This window comes from Vitis riparia, chromosome 6 (assembly GCF_004353265.1).
Source record: "Vitis riparia cultivar Riparia Gloire de Montpellier isolate 1030 chromosome 6, EGFV_Vit.rip_1.0, whole genome shotgun sequence".
Lineage (NCBI taxonomy): Eukaryota > Viridiplantae > Streptophyta > Magnoliopsida > Vitales > Vitaceae > Vitis > Vitis riparia.
Genome location: NC_048436.1, coordinates 16234208 through 16250056, shown reverse-complemented (window position 1 = coordinate 16250056; position 15849 = coordinate 16234208). Strand labels below are relative to the sequence as shown.

Sequence of the window (15849 nt, the reverse complement as noted above, 5' to 3'; positions counted from 1 at the left end):
TCGTAGATGGTTATGATATGGGTTGTCAACTTATAATATCTAGTTGCCCTCTTAGTCTCATGTTTTCTTTGGCCAACATCTCATTCCTTCTTACCAGTCCATATAACTTCACTCATCCTTTTTTTCATTGTTATGAGCTGCTCTTACAACCATATCGAGTGTGGAAAATCTTCATACAATTGCCTCCCACTTGTGTGGTTTTGCACTATGGCTACTAGTTTAGGCTTTCTACCATGTTTCCCTCAAACATCGTCAACTTGTTACACCCCTTTTCTCTGTTGTGACAAGTAGCAAACTCACATGACTATGTATTTGTGCTGCAATACAGATAGAGATCGATTATAGTGGGGAGGTAGATTTAGCCGACTCTTCTCCAATGGTCAAGTTATCCATCCAATCATATTTAATATGCATCCCATATAAAAAATACGATTGCCATCACTTGAGAGTGACTCTAATCACATCTAATGTGTCGGTGCGTTGAATACAGTCATCACCTAAAGGTTATTTGGTGCAAAGGGGTCGTTCTTTTTGCAACTTAGACACCGATCGTGAATAGTCATGGCCCATCCCTCCACATGCCAGTCCTGTTTGGGCATCCCTACATCAAATTAATGCATAACTTTTCCGTCCCCACCATAAGTGGGTGGAAGATGTAGTGTCTTATCCGAATTGGCGCCCCTGTGGACTAATCTCTACAATTCATTTGGCTTCCTTGGTACCCTTGCTTCTGTATCAACTCCAACGACTCATCCTTGGCTGGTTTTTTTGCTAGAAAGGGTGAGGTGGTGGGGGGCAAGGGTGGGGTTGTGGGTATGGCATAACCATTCATCTCATGGCCAAGCTAGGAACACTAGAGAATGGTTGGAGGCATTTATCTAACTACTTGGGCAACTTACACACTTGTACAGATACATCCAACAGCATGTTCACATATTGTACAAACACAGCTGGTGATGAATCTCACGTTAAGTTTACAACACTACAAGTAGTACACTTTTGTGGGTCTTCTCTGAGATCTAATGGAGAACAATGTTCAGTTTTTGCAGACCAGAAGATGGACTCAAATAAGATACTACCAAAGTCCATTGAATGATCAAGGCTGAACTAACCAAAGGTACAATGAACCTTCAATCCCAAAGAAGTTTGAAAATGATGCTGCGAAATCAAAATCTGGCAAATCTTTTAAAAGGCCTTGTATAAGACTTTCACCAAACCATAGATTAATCAAGATCTAGAAATCTCAATGACCAAATCTGCAGGCTCTGTAGTACAAGACATATAAGGGTAGCAATTCTAGAGGCCATGGGAAACACTTAGGCTATGTTTAGTTCCTGAAAAATACTAAAAAGGAAAAAAAATTACTAAGAAAAATAATTTTCTCCTGTTTGGTTTTACTATAGAAAATACAAAAAAAAAAGAAAGTATAATTAAAATAATTAGAGATTTATGTGCTTTAAATTATTTAATTTTTATGTAACAGAAAAGTAAGTGAAATGAGTTTAAAACAACTAAGAACCAAACATAGCCTTAATGTCTATTTCCAACTTTAAAACTTAAACCTTAAACCCTAAACCCTAGGATATCCCATAAAGACAAAGCATAATGAGTAGACCTATAAGACCATTGAGTCCCTCCAAGTGCCCTGTCAATCTGTCCTTGGACTTTTTGCAACACACCTTTAGCATACCTCGCCTCAGGGAATTATTTCCTGAAACAAACATTTCAGTAAAATTAAGTAAAAAAAATATGAAAGTTCAGAAAGAATTCAAGAATGAATTTGGATAGTGGAACTGTGGAACTATAATGAAGTGATAGATGTAAAATGAATTCATGCTTTCTTATGCTAGAATCATACAGAATAAGCATTAACTGAAGAGAAATGTTTTGTCATGCAGAAATATAAGGCAATGATGTAACAAGCTCGGGTCCCACTAGTAATTGGACTTTCACAAGTAATTTGTATGGTATTGACAAAGCAAACAGAGACAAATCTATCTTCTGCTGAACTGATTCTGCTATCTCTGAGACTTATCATGAAAACATGACATTAAATCATTTCATTCAAAGTAGAATTATTTGAGTTAAAACAAACTAGAAATGTTGGAGCTTGGTGTAATAAGACAAATGTTTAGTGCGGACATGTACATTTCTGTTAAGAGAGACCTCCAAGAAAGAAAACAATCTGTGTAGTTCTATATACGATGCAAAATTTTTAATGACCTTAATTCTAATAATTTGCAAATGAAAAAGAAAAGAAGAAAAAGAAGGTTTTCACATTGAGATTTTAATTTATAAGAAATTCTGCAATTACTTGCATATATGGAGACTCGTGATAACAAGATCGTTCCTCCTCAAGGTAATAATATGGTTGATTCTTTTCAACAGAGTAAAATTATTAGACCCCTTCTCAACCCAATTTCAAGATCAGACATTGTTGCTGTACACCATTGTGGCTGTAATATCAGTGCATTATATAACCTAAGAAATTTCACTCCACGAAATTAAAAGCATGGGACATTCTGATTGCAATTCTGCAAGAGCCTCAAAACCACCAAGAAAGGGAAGCTCTTTTCAGCATCTTAGAGAAGTGCACGGATTGTTCTAAAAACTACCTATCTACTTATACAGAAAACATAAAAATAGCTGGGGTTTTAGAACTACTGTTTTCCTGGCTATATTTCCCAAACAACACCGCCTCTGAATAATCTACAGAGAAATCATGATTTTCTTCCTATGCATATCAATCTTCCAATTATAAAAAAAGAAAATAGAACTTTTAACAAAGTAGTTATGGTGAAGTAGTGATAACACTGTGCTAGTTGACATGACAGAATGTCAATATGTATATGTATGACTGAATGGGTTTGGTTATGGACCTTCTAAATGTTTTCCTCAGACAATTGATTCTAGCAAATATTTTCACATTTTTATTTGACCCAACCCAGATTAGTAGTAAGCATTTCCAACTTAAGTATTTCTGAACACAATTTGAAAGTCATTCAATGAAGCAAAAAGTTAAAACCATGATTGTGAGAAACAACGCTGTGTAAATTTATAAGTTCCATCCTTACCACAATGTATAGTTCAGCAACATCAGTTGACAAGTGGATTAATATCTTGATATCCATCCACAACCTCAACAACAAAAGGGTTTCAGCTACATGAGAATCTGCCTATTTTATCTGAGTTCATGCCCTCAAATAAAATTGGAAAACTTAAAAATTAACTATAATAATTTAATAATAGACTAATCAGCAAAATAAAAGTGAAAATGCTACTAGAATGCTGCTAGTATGGGTTTGTGTCAGTTTTTCTGGTTATCTCTGTCACGAGTATGAAGCTAATAGGTTAGTACACTATAACATAAATTGTTCATTATAATTATAGAACCATTCAGAAAATGCTGAAGAGAAATGGCTGTGCTTTGTTCTTCTAAATGTGGGTTTGGTTCCAGCAGAGCCATGGCAACTGCAGCGTGTGTGCTTGAGTTGTTGTGGTATCATGACTAAATAACAGAGACATGAATCCTTTATAATTCTTTTCGGGGCTAACATATTCCTGGAATCCAACTGACACAAATTATGACTCCAGAATCCTGCACAGTAAGTCAGTAATATATCTAATGATTTTGTGAATCTAATTCACCCGACAGACATGATTTTATTACATGCATTGAATATTATATAGGTTTTCAGTCGCTCTGACAGAAAATGCTATCATAAAACTTTTGCCTGTTTTAGAGACAACACATGAAAGTTTATTGAAAAGCCATTAGATATAGCAAAATATAGGATCATTAAACAAACTTGGAAATAGCTATTATTTATCATATATTTAATAAATTAAGGCACAAATCTAAAACAAGTAAATAAAAGTAGAAGATATTTTAAGATAAAAAAAACTCATTAAATCAAACCTAATCAAATTGGAGAAAATAACTTGGCCATTAAAGTTTAATTAAATATTATAAGTATTTCACACTATAATTAAACAAATCTTAATTACTAAAAATGGTAATTAGTCTAACATCAAATCAAGTACCTCCTCCTCTCCCTCTCAAAAGAAAGCCAGAATATAAATCAGTTTTGGATGTTTGTTGGCCAAGTAAAAATATAAATCAACTTAGATTTCACCAGTAGAACTTATTTTAAGTCTTGACATAAAGGAAATCTAGGATTGAAACAGAGTATCTAACCTCAAACAACCAAAAATAAAAATAAAAATAGAAACAAAACTGAAATTGACTTTCAACATTGGCAAACAATGTTGTGCTTCCCAATCTTCAGAGGCTTCAAGCAGGTCCCCCCACCCCTTTTCTTACACTGCAAATACAATAGTGATCAAGGTTCTCTATGCCATTTTTGCTGATATTGGGAAGCCTATTTACTGGGAATGCAGTGGAAATGTGACTAACCTTATTTCTCAATAAACATATACAACTATTAACAGAAGCTAGATGGTGGACAAAATCCTTTGAATGAAACCATTACATGTTTGATTATGCAACAACACCCCCAGCATTGAGAAAAAAGGCATAATGGTTGGATAGTAAAGAAAAAATATGTGAAGTTAAACAACTTATAGCATCTTTTCTCTTAGAAACTCTTTTTCTCTTACAATTGCCACATGCCATGTGTCCACCAATTAGCTCTGATGTTGGGAACACAAAAACAAGCAAGCTTAATTAAATTAAACTGAATATATGCAAACATACAAGTGATATGATGATAGACAAAAAATTATCTACTCTAACACCTTATAACAAGTAATATAAGGAATGGTTTATACTGAAAATGGATATACAACACATTTCCAGAAGCAACAGATCACAAAACTCAAACTTGATGTAGAACAAACCATTGGGATCTCAAATCATGCTGAGAAATGAGAACTATGGATCATCCCAGGCTGCCAAAGGAGGAAGAGAATAATTATGGTGTTCCCAAAATTGTGAAACTTCTGCTTGACTAGAGAGCCTCCTAAAATTAATGTGCAATAGCTAGTATTAGTGTTAGTAATAGTAAATAAAAAACCAGACAGATACAGGAAAAAAAAAAAAAATTCAATATCATCACAGATCTAAGGTTAATCAATAACTTAGAAAACTGCAGATAAACATTATTTAGTAGTAGTACCTCAAGTAAATGAAAGGGTGAGGAAAAAATTAATGGAGTATTGTACAATTAAAATCAGATTAAGGTCTTTCCTACACATTAATTAAAACACCTTTTTCACCATGCAATCAATTTCTTGTTAATTTCATTTAATGACTACTATAACTGGAGCTACTATGATAACACCAAAAGAGAAATGTTTAGGAATAGCAAAGATGTGCTCACTATAGATAAATTGATCAAAAAGCCTTCTTTAGCATACAAGCAATTTCTTATCTATGTAATGGCGATATAAGAACATTTGTGTTGGTAAAATATATTTTTTTTATAGGAAAAAAGCGAAAAGCGGGAAAAGGGAGAGAAAACACAAAAAAAAACCTCCCTCTCCTTACATTAAGCTAAAAGTTAATAAAAAAGTCAATCATGGACAAAAAGGGTCATTTATGTGCACCCTAATTCATTCCAAAAAGGTATTTATGAAATAGGATTTGATTTTCTAATTAGACTATTTCAAATCTTCGAAGGACCTCTCTTGTTTCTTTCCTTCCACAATGTCTAAAACAAATACAAAGGGGTGGTTCTCTAAACTTTTTTTTCCAATTTTTGCCACGAACAAACCGTGCCAACTCAAAAGATTATCTCTTATCATGGAATGCAACACCAAAAAGAGAGAAAACCAAATGCTACACGATACTAGCTTTAGGGTGACGGAGAAGTAGATGATCAATCGATTCTTCCTCATTTTTGCACATGAAGCAACATCCAACCCCTCCTTTTAAGTTGATCAATTGTTAAAATCTTCCCCCAAGTTGCTTCTCATGCAAAGAAACTCACTTTCATAAGTACCCATGGATTCCAAACCATACCAGAAGGGGAAAGCTCACACTTTCTTGAACTAAGGAGTAGAAGATTTCACTGAAAACACACCACTCTTAGACTCCTCCCAACCCAATTTGTCCTTTCCTTGCTTCTAATTGAGTGTTTTTACAAGATCTCTAGAAAGGCAGTCACTTTTTCAATTTCTCAATGAAAATGCCATAAGAAGCAGGGGCTCCACCGACCCACTCTCCTCCTTGTTCCCATAACTTTGCTACCTAAGAGTCTTTATCACTAGCTAGAGAGAACAAAAACAAAAATGATACTTCCAAAGATGAGTCACCACACTCTCCATTTTTCTAAAATTCAACCCTTTTTTTATTACCAAGAAAGTAGTGTATGCTGCTAATGAAAGACTCCCACCCATTTCTAATAGCCTTCGACATACCCACCCCATGACTATCCCGCATTGCCTTTGAGCCCTACCCTCCTTCTTCTTTCCCAAATTTTTGTGCAATAACTCTTTTCCAAAAGGACTCACTTTTAGATGGGAATCTCCGAAACCACTTGCCAAGAAGTGCCTTGTTAAGAGGAGAGATTCCTAATACCAAGGCCCCCATTCTTTTTATTCGAGCAAACTATGGATTAATGAACTAGATGAGGCTTTTTCACTTACCCAATCCCAGTCCAAAGGAGGTTTCTTTGGATCTACTCCAATCTTAGACTTAGCTTTTTTGGGATTATGAACAAGGACATGAAGTAAATAGAAAGACTTGAAAAAGTAATTTTAATTAGGGTAAGCCTCCCTTTGGAAAAATATTGCCTTTTGCACATAGCAAGCCTTTTTTTGAAGTAAAGAGTTGTCCTCTTTATTGCATTTGAATCTTTGTCAAATGAGACAACGATTAAATTTGTCCAAGTATAAAGTGTTTTTTAAGGACAAAAATATTCTCATTGAATGATATACCCTAAGGGGCAAGGAAAAGCATTCTCATTGAATGTTGGATGTTTAGAAATAAAGATAAAATTCAGTTTTCATTAGAGACAACACAAACCCCTTTTTGAAATGAACCATAGTCCACAAATACACATGGAGAACTTTCTTAGGACATTTTGTTACTTGTATAGGTATAATGATAAGGAAACAAAGACAATTGAAAAGATGTAAAACAAAATAGTTTGCAATGTTATCAAATAAAATGCACAAAGAGAATTATATCATAGAACTTGAGTAGACAAATTGATGAGATAAACAATGATGAAACAAAAGTATAAGGCCTTTCATCCACATTAAAATGCATATGAGGCAACTTCCAATGAGTATGTTTAGTTTGTGCTTAAGTATTTGGGCAAGAAGCTCATTGAAGTGTTTAAGAAAACAACCTATTTAAAAATTAAGCCTTTCATCCACATTAATGTTTTCTTGTGGTTGTATTAAATTAAGTAAAATTTATAACTAAAAAGCTTTTGGGAAAAAAAAAATCTGAATTTTTGTTTAAGAGAATAAAACCAAGTGTACTTAAAGCAATCATCTATATTGGTAGAAGAAAAACAATCGTTAGGTGTGCCGGAGCAAGCAACCATTGATAAGGAGGATCTATGCGCACTTGACTCAAACATTTCTACATAATTCAAATATTTGAACAAAACCACTAATTCCAAGTTCATTCTTCTTGATCCTTAAATTCCCATATCTCATACACTATATAGCCTATCAAGACAACAAAAATTCCTTTTTTTTTTTTTTGTTTGCAAAGTGGGAGAAATGAGGGATAACTGTTAGCGTTTTAAGATAACTCCTACGTGTATTTTACGAGTTATGTCAACTCCGACAATTGTTTCATACATACTTCGACATTTGACAACAATATACTTCACTTGTCATGACTTTTGCAGTGTTCAAACAACCATTAATAATAATTGATAAACACAATGTTGATAGTTTAATCTAAGGAATGGTGGTCATTTAAGATCTAAATTTCCTAAATTAAGGGAGAGTACCCATTAATGTGGATATTTAAGGTTGAACAACCTAATCAAATTAATTAGTGTTCCTTATTAGTTGAAGGAGGTTGGCCACGTGGGATGATGAGACAATGAGACATCCATGTTTGCAAGGAGAATGTCACAAATGAGAGATAATAAGGGTTGGAGAGAGTAGCAAAAATCCCATATAAGAAACACACACGTTAGAAAATCTCAAATTTAGTAGAATCTTGAAACTTTAGAAGAACGACTTTCTTTTTTAGCATCTTTTAATTTTTTAATTTTAGTAAGAACATAACCTTTTTTGTAATGTCCCAAAAAAGTAACTCCCATAATAATATCCATATCATGATATGGAAGATTATAAAGGTGATAGAGATATCGAATAACCCAGGAGATCTTCTTCCCTCTCATTTTAACTAAGAGAGACTTTGAATGCATGTTCATCTTGCTTCTTAAGTCAATCCCAAAGTAATCAATAGTGGAAAGCAGGTTTCACTACCAATGCATACCAAGTCCATATAGCGCCAACATAGTCTTACTCACAACTTGGGTAGACATATTAACCTCATTGTGTTATATGTAGGATGACATCTTAGAGAGCCCATGGGAGATCATCAGGTGGTACTATCTTGGAGAAACATTGGCCCATTAGTCACTCCCTTTAGATGCCACATAGTGCCACCTTCACTTGTATAGGAGAACTCTCTCAACATCTAACACTAGTAGACAACCACATCTTTTAAGCATCCAAAGGTTTAGCGATCCGCTTGGAAATAGGCATTTATGCCTAGATACTATAATACCGGTGCACAGGAAGAGGCATGAATAATGCACGCATAAGATAAATTATGAAGATGGTCATACAATGCAAGCGTTAAGAGATAAAAGACAGCTCGTTCCATGCTAGTGGAAATTTTCTTCTCTTCATAACATTTGGTTGCAAGACACTTGATACTTTACAAGCCAAATAAGAATGATGCCTATGTGTCATAAACTAGGCATGTGATGTGCAATAATTGAACCTTGTGGAGTTTGCACAAGTATACATGGATTATGAATGATTTAGTGGTCTTACTAGTTTTGTGTGCATCAATAGGTGCTATTGTGTGGCTTTGATGAATAGAGCATGTGGTACGCGGAATGACTTGGTTTCCATTTATTATTTTTTTTGCTTATCATAGGCAAAATAGGAACTCCTTTATGCATGCACTTTAATGAAGATTACATTATCTAAGTGTGCTAATCTAGAGGAATCACCTTCAAAATTGCGTCCATCAAGATTGGAAAACGATCATCATGCAAGATTTGAACATTTAGCGAACAGTGCATGTTCGGTTGCTTGAAACTTTGTTTTTCTAGGTTTTTAATGATAGTTGGAAAATGAGACTCGTGCAAATATTTAAATTTTGCAAATAATATAGTTGATCAATGCTTTTGGGTTGGAAATATTGGAAGCAGAAAAAATAAGATGCAAACCCCAAGAAATAATATAGGTTTTGGATTCAACCATTAAAGCATACTTAATCCAAATATGATAATTGAGAGATTAAAGAGAACTTCTACAGTTGGATGCCAAAGTTTGCAATTTGACAAGTGGGCTGACCAACAACTCTTCTTAGGAACCAAGTTTGGTTGATTCCCTAAAGCAGAAAATGTTAGTCGAAACCACTAGAAAAGAGAATGAAAATGAGAGTCAAGTGAATGTTCCTAGGGTGATTCGGGGATGCTCTATAGGCTAATCTAGAATATATATATATATATATATATCTTCTAACTCTTGAATGAGCTAGTCATGAAACATTTTGAAGCCTTAACACTTAGTTTCTGAGAGTAGTTAATAGTTGGGAACTTCTTTGGAATATCAGTTAATATACGATCTTAGAGGTTTTGACCCTTATGAGACCATTATTCCTAATGAAAGTAAGGAATAGGATAAGGCCTTTACCTTAACTATGGCCACTATTACAAAAGGAAAAAAGTATGGTCTGCACATTCCTCCTTTCCCTACCCACCCCTTTTCTCAAAAATATAAATAAATAATGAAAATGAGGTGATGACCTCTTTGTTCATGCCTTCCCCTTATCTACTACCATGTGACCCATGATGACCTTTTTCTCTATATGGAACATGTGTCACATATAGCTCGTATTCCAACCAGATGTTGCATATTTATGTAGAGTTCGTTGATTGACAACAACTTCATTGGTTCCCATTAGTTCCTTGCCCCATGCGACCATCAGTATTCTTTTGCCAATGATTGTCTTATTGTCTTGATGTGTTATTTGTTCTCTATGGATGTTCATCTGCATTGATAAGGCCCAAGTCCCACTTAAAATGGTTGTTGGATAAGTACTGATTTGGCAAGAACCCAAAAAGGATTTCTTGGACCTAACCAACAAACTAGATAAAGCAACAAAAAGGCAAAATGGCTATCAAAGACCATTTGGTTGTATTTTATCACAAAAGTTAAAATAATATGGAGCAAATAGAACCCTTTCAGCATAAAGAATCCATCATTACTCCTATGATAATGCAGAATTTCCACAAAAAGTTTCAAACACAGTTAGAAATATCATAGGACCCAAACAAACATGTCTGAGGAAAAGATTCCAATAAAGATTCCAAAAGGCACATTTTTTACTAGAAAAACATCATGAGAACACTATCACATGATAGCGCATAGTGATTACTTTTTGACTCCTAGAAGAAATAGTCCATCTTGTAAATCACTAATGATTGAGCCCTTTTGCAATATCAAACTGTTCTGATGATCAACTAACATCCTAGTACCTTGAAGGAGGATCGATTGTCCTTGGACCCTTTGCTATTGGAATTATGAAGGGACAAAGGATTCAAATCATTCACAATTTTTCCAAGAGACATGACCTGAAAGCATAGGAGATGAATCACACAAGTCAAAAATATAAATAATCAAACAGACATCAGCATAGAATCAGATCATTCAAATTCTGCATCATGTGGTTATTCTTCATATGCTACAGAAAAGAAACACTCATCCACAAAAGGAAAAATTGTAATGTATACAATAAAAAGAAAAACAGCAAAAACATTCAATCTAGTTTAAATATGAAAATTTAATGATTTAAGGACAATCATTAGCATATTATTGAAAGAAAATAACATTAAGTGATAAAACAGTATTTACTTAAGAGTAGCATACACCAAAAGCTGTATCTACATTACATTCTTATTAAAGAATATCTTAGCTTACCTTGAGGTTGTTTTCTACCATGTTATACTAAATGTTCCAATTTTTTTAAAATGATTATAAGAAACATATATCAGGTGCACTGCATAATTCATATTTACATGCGATTCCCTTTTCAAACCTGTAAAAATTACCTTTGGAAGCATCTGTATCAGAAGTCACCGTTTGCATGAAAGCACCTGCCGCGTCTTCATTGCCCTTAGCATGAGTAACAGATGGTTTGACAGTATCATCTAAGGAATTGTTCATCGGTGTTGATTCTTCTGATGGATTCTTTGCACAGCTCTGTCCAGGACAATTCCATAACATGAGGTCATCAACATATAAGCCCTTTCACCAGTTGAGAAAACTCTAATACACTTTATTATAAGCAGCCAGAACAAATGGCATAACTGAATGATAAGAAAAATAGAGAAAAATATGAATAATTTTGATGAGTTACAGTATAATATTATATCCAATATTCTTATAAAAATAAAAAAGGATTCCAGACAGTCATCCACATGATTTGAAGAAAATTGCAGTATGATATTATAGTGAATATTTTTATAAAAGGAAACATGATTCCTCAAGGTTGTCTACTTCATTAACAAGTAAGCAATGCAATTACAGGAATAGTCCAAGGGTGCTCCTCTTAACCAACTTCAATTAATATCATTGTAACTAATCAAAATGAGAACACTATTACAGATTGTCAAAGATTGAGTGTTTCCATTTCTATGAAAATCAATTCCATCATTTATCCCCATAGGAAATGCATTAATAATCAGAACAACAAATCTAATCAATTTGAAAACATAAGTGAATTGCAGCAAAATGTTAACTATAATTGATTTCTTTTTCCAAGATGGGCATGTGAATGGTCAAATGTAACCTACCAATATATTGCACACTTTCTAATAGGTAAGAAGGCCACAAAACCATTAGAAGACGATAGCACAACTTACAAGAAGCTTGACACACCCATAGTAATTGCACACTTTCTACAAGATATAATCAAGACATTGACAACAAGTATTTTCCTAGATGGGATGAAGGACTTATTTGTCTGACTACAGTAAACACATATTCATACATCTCTGTGATCAAAGCTACCTCAATTAATAGTGTGCCATCCTTGAACACTTCCCTATATTGTTCTGTCTCCCAAAATGAATCTGATACCCGACCATTAAATCCTTGAGGTATTGGGTCAGCTCCCAATCAACACATTGAATAAATTACAGATTATTTCAATCAGTTGACAGCCACTATAAAATTCATTGCAAACAAATGATAGAAAACACTACTAACAACATTAAATCAAACATATCAAAAATCAGAAGTGGGAAGCTTTCTTGGAAAAAGAATCAACTACTGCAGTAACAAAAGGCAACAGCATCCAACCGTTACAAAATGACCAAAAAATTATAGGAAGTTGGGCACCTGCTATTATTGCACACCTTCTAATCTGTACATTCAATATACTGGCAATGAGTATTTTCCTAATTGGATTTGTCTGACTGCACATAACACATTCTTAAATCTCTATGATGGTTGCTACTATACCTCTCCTGATTCCTTGAGTTCTTCCTGATGTTCTGTCAGCCAAAAAGGATCCGATGCCTGATTGCCAAACCCTGGAGGTATTAATCCAGGCCCCTGTCAACATATTCAATAAATCATACTTTAAGTTTGTCAGTTTATGGCTATGAAAAGGATTATAGCGAACAAAAGAAAGAAAAGGAACACCACCGACACTAGCCAATGTATCAAACATCTCTATAAGTATCTTTCTTGGCAAATAATTGACTCTTCTGGTGACAAAGGGCTATAAACATCCAACCATTAGAATACCAACACAAATTATAAGAAACTTGAAGGTCACCATAATTGTATACTTTCTAATAGGCACATTCAAGATATTGGCAACAACTAATTTCTTAACTTGGATGAAGAACATTATTTGTTTGACTACATAAAACACATTCTTAAAACTCTATTATGGATATTACCTGTTCCATCATCCAAAATGGGTTCCAAACTTGATCCCCAAACCCTGGAGGTATTAGGTTAGCTGCCTGTCAACATATCGGATGAAACATAAATTAGTCAACTCATGGCCACCCCAAATACACTTTCTCCAAAATGTGTATTCAAATGCATATGGTACCATGTGCCCCCCAAATATTTCATGCTCTATGAATTTGGGCATGTGTCATTTGCCCTCGTGGGTATACACATGGACACATGATGTGAGACTCTATGTTATGCACACACACAAACCCAAACGTATAAACACACATACATTGCAGACCAACATAAATGAATGCAACTTAAATCACTCTTGTTGCCACACCATTGGGAGCAACACTTACCATTCTCGATGCCACCTCATTAAATTCCAGTAGCTTTTGTTGATGTCGAGATGACAACAAATCTTGAAGTATTTGCTCACTTCCCTGTAACAAGATTAAATAAAGCATTAGGCTAACACTTACACCAAACAGAAAGGAAGTTATAAATACTACATCTACTTATGATGCTTACCATTGCAGGCAACTTAGTCGATGGAAGGCTTGGGAGCTCATTTCCCCCCATTGTCAACCCTGCAGATATAAGGAACTCCACCCTTAAAATAACCACACGGAAATATGCTAGCAATCATATCAATAAGAACATTTGTAGCACCAATATAGATTGATCCATGTTTGATTAACTTCACCATTACCAAAACCTTAAGAGAAGTTCAGCTATTCTCCTTGGGGCATCATTTTAATTTTCCTTTTCTGATTCACACATTTAGGTGATATATTATGACATTGTGAGCCATATTCATCTCTTCCCCATTAATATCAAATAGAAGATATGCAGAGCCTTGATGGTACTGGCAGTGCAACCCATAGGTGGAACTCCTAACTCCTAAGATATAAGGCCTAGACCTTTAAAATGCCCAAAATCATTAGTGAAGTTTTGAAACAATCTCCCAAAGTCATTTCCTCTTTTGACTCAAACTGCAGCCATTAAATCACTGATGAAGAAAGTTAGAGCACAGTACCTGCATCAGCACTAATAGCCAGGTCCCCAGAAGGCTTTTCATTCATCTCATGCTGTCTTGATGAGGAGGCCTCACTTTGTTCCCCAGTTTCCATCATTTCTTCAGTCTAATAATTAAAAAAACACTAAGGATGATTGGAAAATTTGTTATATTTACAAATGGCAAACCCAAACTAACAAACAGATGAAATCATTACCACAACCGAGGAGCCCTCGTCAGGCTCTTCATTAACCACTTTCCGGGAACGGAACATATCATAAAATATCACCCACCACTCATGGAGAAAACCATCAGGAGCATCTACAGCTGAACAAAATAACCCACGTTCCTGATGAACGATTCATCCGCAAAAAAAAAAAAAAAAATGAAAAAGAAAAAAGGAGAAAAACTACACTTTTTTTTTTTTTTTATAAAGAAAAACAAAAATCACACCCACATGGAAGCTGAAGTTTGACTCAATTAAGCACGGTTCTACTTCTTATAATTAAAGAAACCTCCTGATATATATATATACACACACACAAACATCAAATTTTCTTAAAAACACACACACACATGGAAGCTGAAGTTGACTCAATTAAGCACTGTTCTATTGCTCATAATTAAAGAAACCTCCTGTTATGTATATACACAAACATCAAATTCTCTTGAAAACACACACACATGTAAGCTGAAGATTGACTTAATTAAGCACTGTTCTACTACTCATAATTAAAGAAACCTCCTGTTATATATATATATACACAAACATCAAATTTGATCAAAGAAAAACAAGCCCAAATGCATATTTACAACACACGATCAAAGGTTTTCTTTTAATAAGCAAAAAAGCAAAGAAATTCCATGTCACCATGAATACAAGAGACCAAAAAATGGTGAGAAACCCTCATCTAATTTCAAACAAAATTTTTAAGAAAATGGAAAAAGAGAACAGAGTAATTCTTTCCTAATCATGAAAAAAACTTCCCATTTTAATATATTTATAAATAAATAAAAAACATAAAAATCAATAAAACCATAAATCAGATCAGATAAACGACAGGCCTACATGCAGAAATGCGTCGACCACTCGCCAAACGGAGTAAAACGCAAGACTAAGAGAGAAGAAAATATTACGTGGAGGCCGGGTAGGATCGAAGTTCAGATTGGCCTCTCTCCTGAAGATTTCTGCGGTCTCACCCATATTATTTTTTACTAAATAATCATAAAGATAATATTCAAACCTACACAAACAAATCAAACAATCATAAAAAATTAGTACCAAAAAAAAAAAAAAAAACAATAACCAGAGAATCGCCTTAAAATCATGCAAAAAAAACTCACATTTCTCGAACACCCAAATCACCCATGATTGATTCTTGATAAAGAGAGAGGAAAAAAACCAATCAGCTGAGCAAGAAAAAGCAGAGGACGATTGATGAAATGAACGAGGAACTGAGAATGCACTCGGAGACGAGTGGTTTCAGCCTTCATGCATTTTTATAAATTCAAATTGTCATCTCTATGGAAGTTGGGTTCCTCTACTCTCACCGGACCCTCACACTTACTGCATTCTACACGTGTCATCCATCAAACGCTCATTCCCAAAAGGCTAATGTTCCACGTGGCAAGTGTAAAATACCATGAGCGTAATCAACGCAGACGATTCTAACACATGAGCG

General features: G+C 34.5%; 1 protein-coding gene across 2 annotated transcripts; it reads right to left on the bottom strand.

Annotated features, from left to right (window-relative positions):
• Nucleotides 1-1460: 1460 nt before the first annotated feature.
• On the bottom strand, nucleotides 1461-15748 carry LOC117915926. Of its 2 annotated transcripts, none has more exons than XM_034831678.1 (11): nucleotides 15512-15747; nucleotides 15305-15411; nucleotides 14385-14494; nucleotides 14189-14294; nucleotides 13681-13739; nucleotides 13509-13592; nucleotides 13146-13211; nucleotides 12700-12792; nucleotides 11286-11436; nucleotides 4861-4982; nucleotides 1461-1711 (listed from the first exon to the last, which is right to left on the bottom strand). In XM_034831678.1, the coding sequence occupies exons 1-10, from the start codon at nucleotides 15535-15537 to the stop codon at nucleotides 4876-4878; spliced, it is 909 nt and encodes a 302-aa protein (XP_034687569.1). In that variant the 5' UTR covers nucleotides 15538-15747; the 3' UTR covers nucleotides 1461-1711; nucleotides 4861-4875. The 2 variants fall into 2 exon arrangements, 1 of the variants encoding a protein (XP_034687569.1); XR_004651477.1 differs by lacking the exon at nucleotides 1461-1711 and adding an exon at nucleotides 10713-10808 and having other exon boundaries at nucleotides 4899-4982; nucleotides 15512-15748.
• Between the last annotated feature and the right edge of the window lie 101 nt (nucleotides 15749-15849).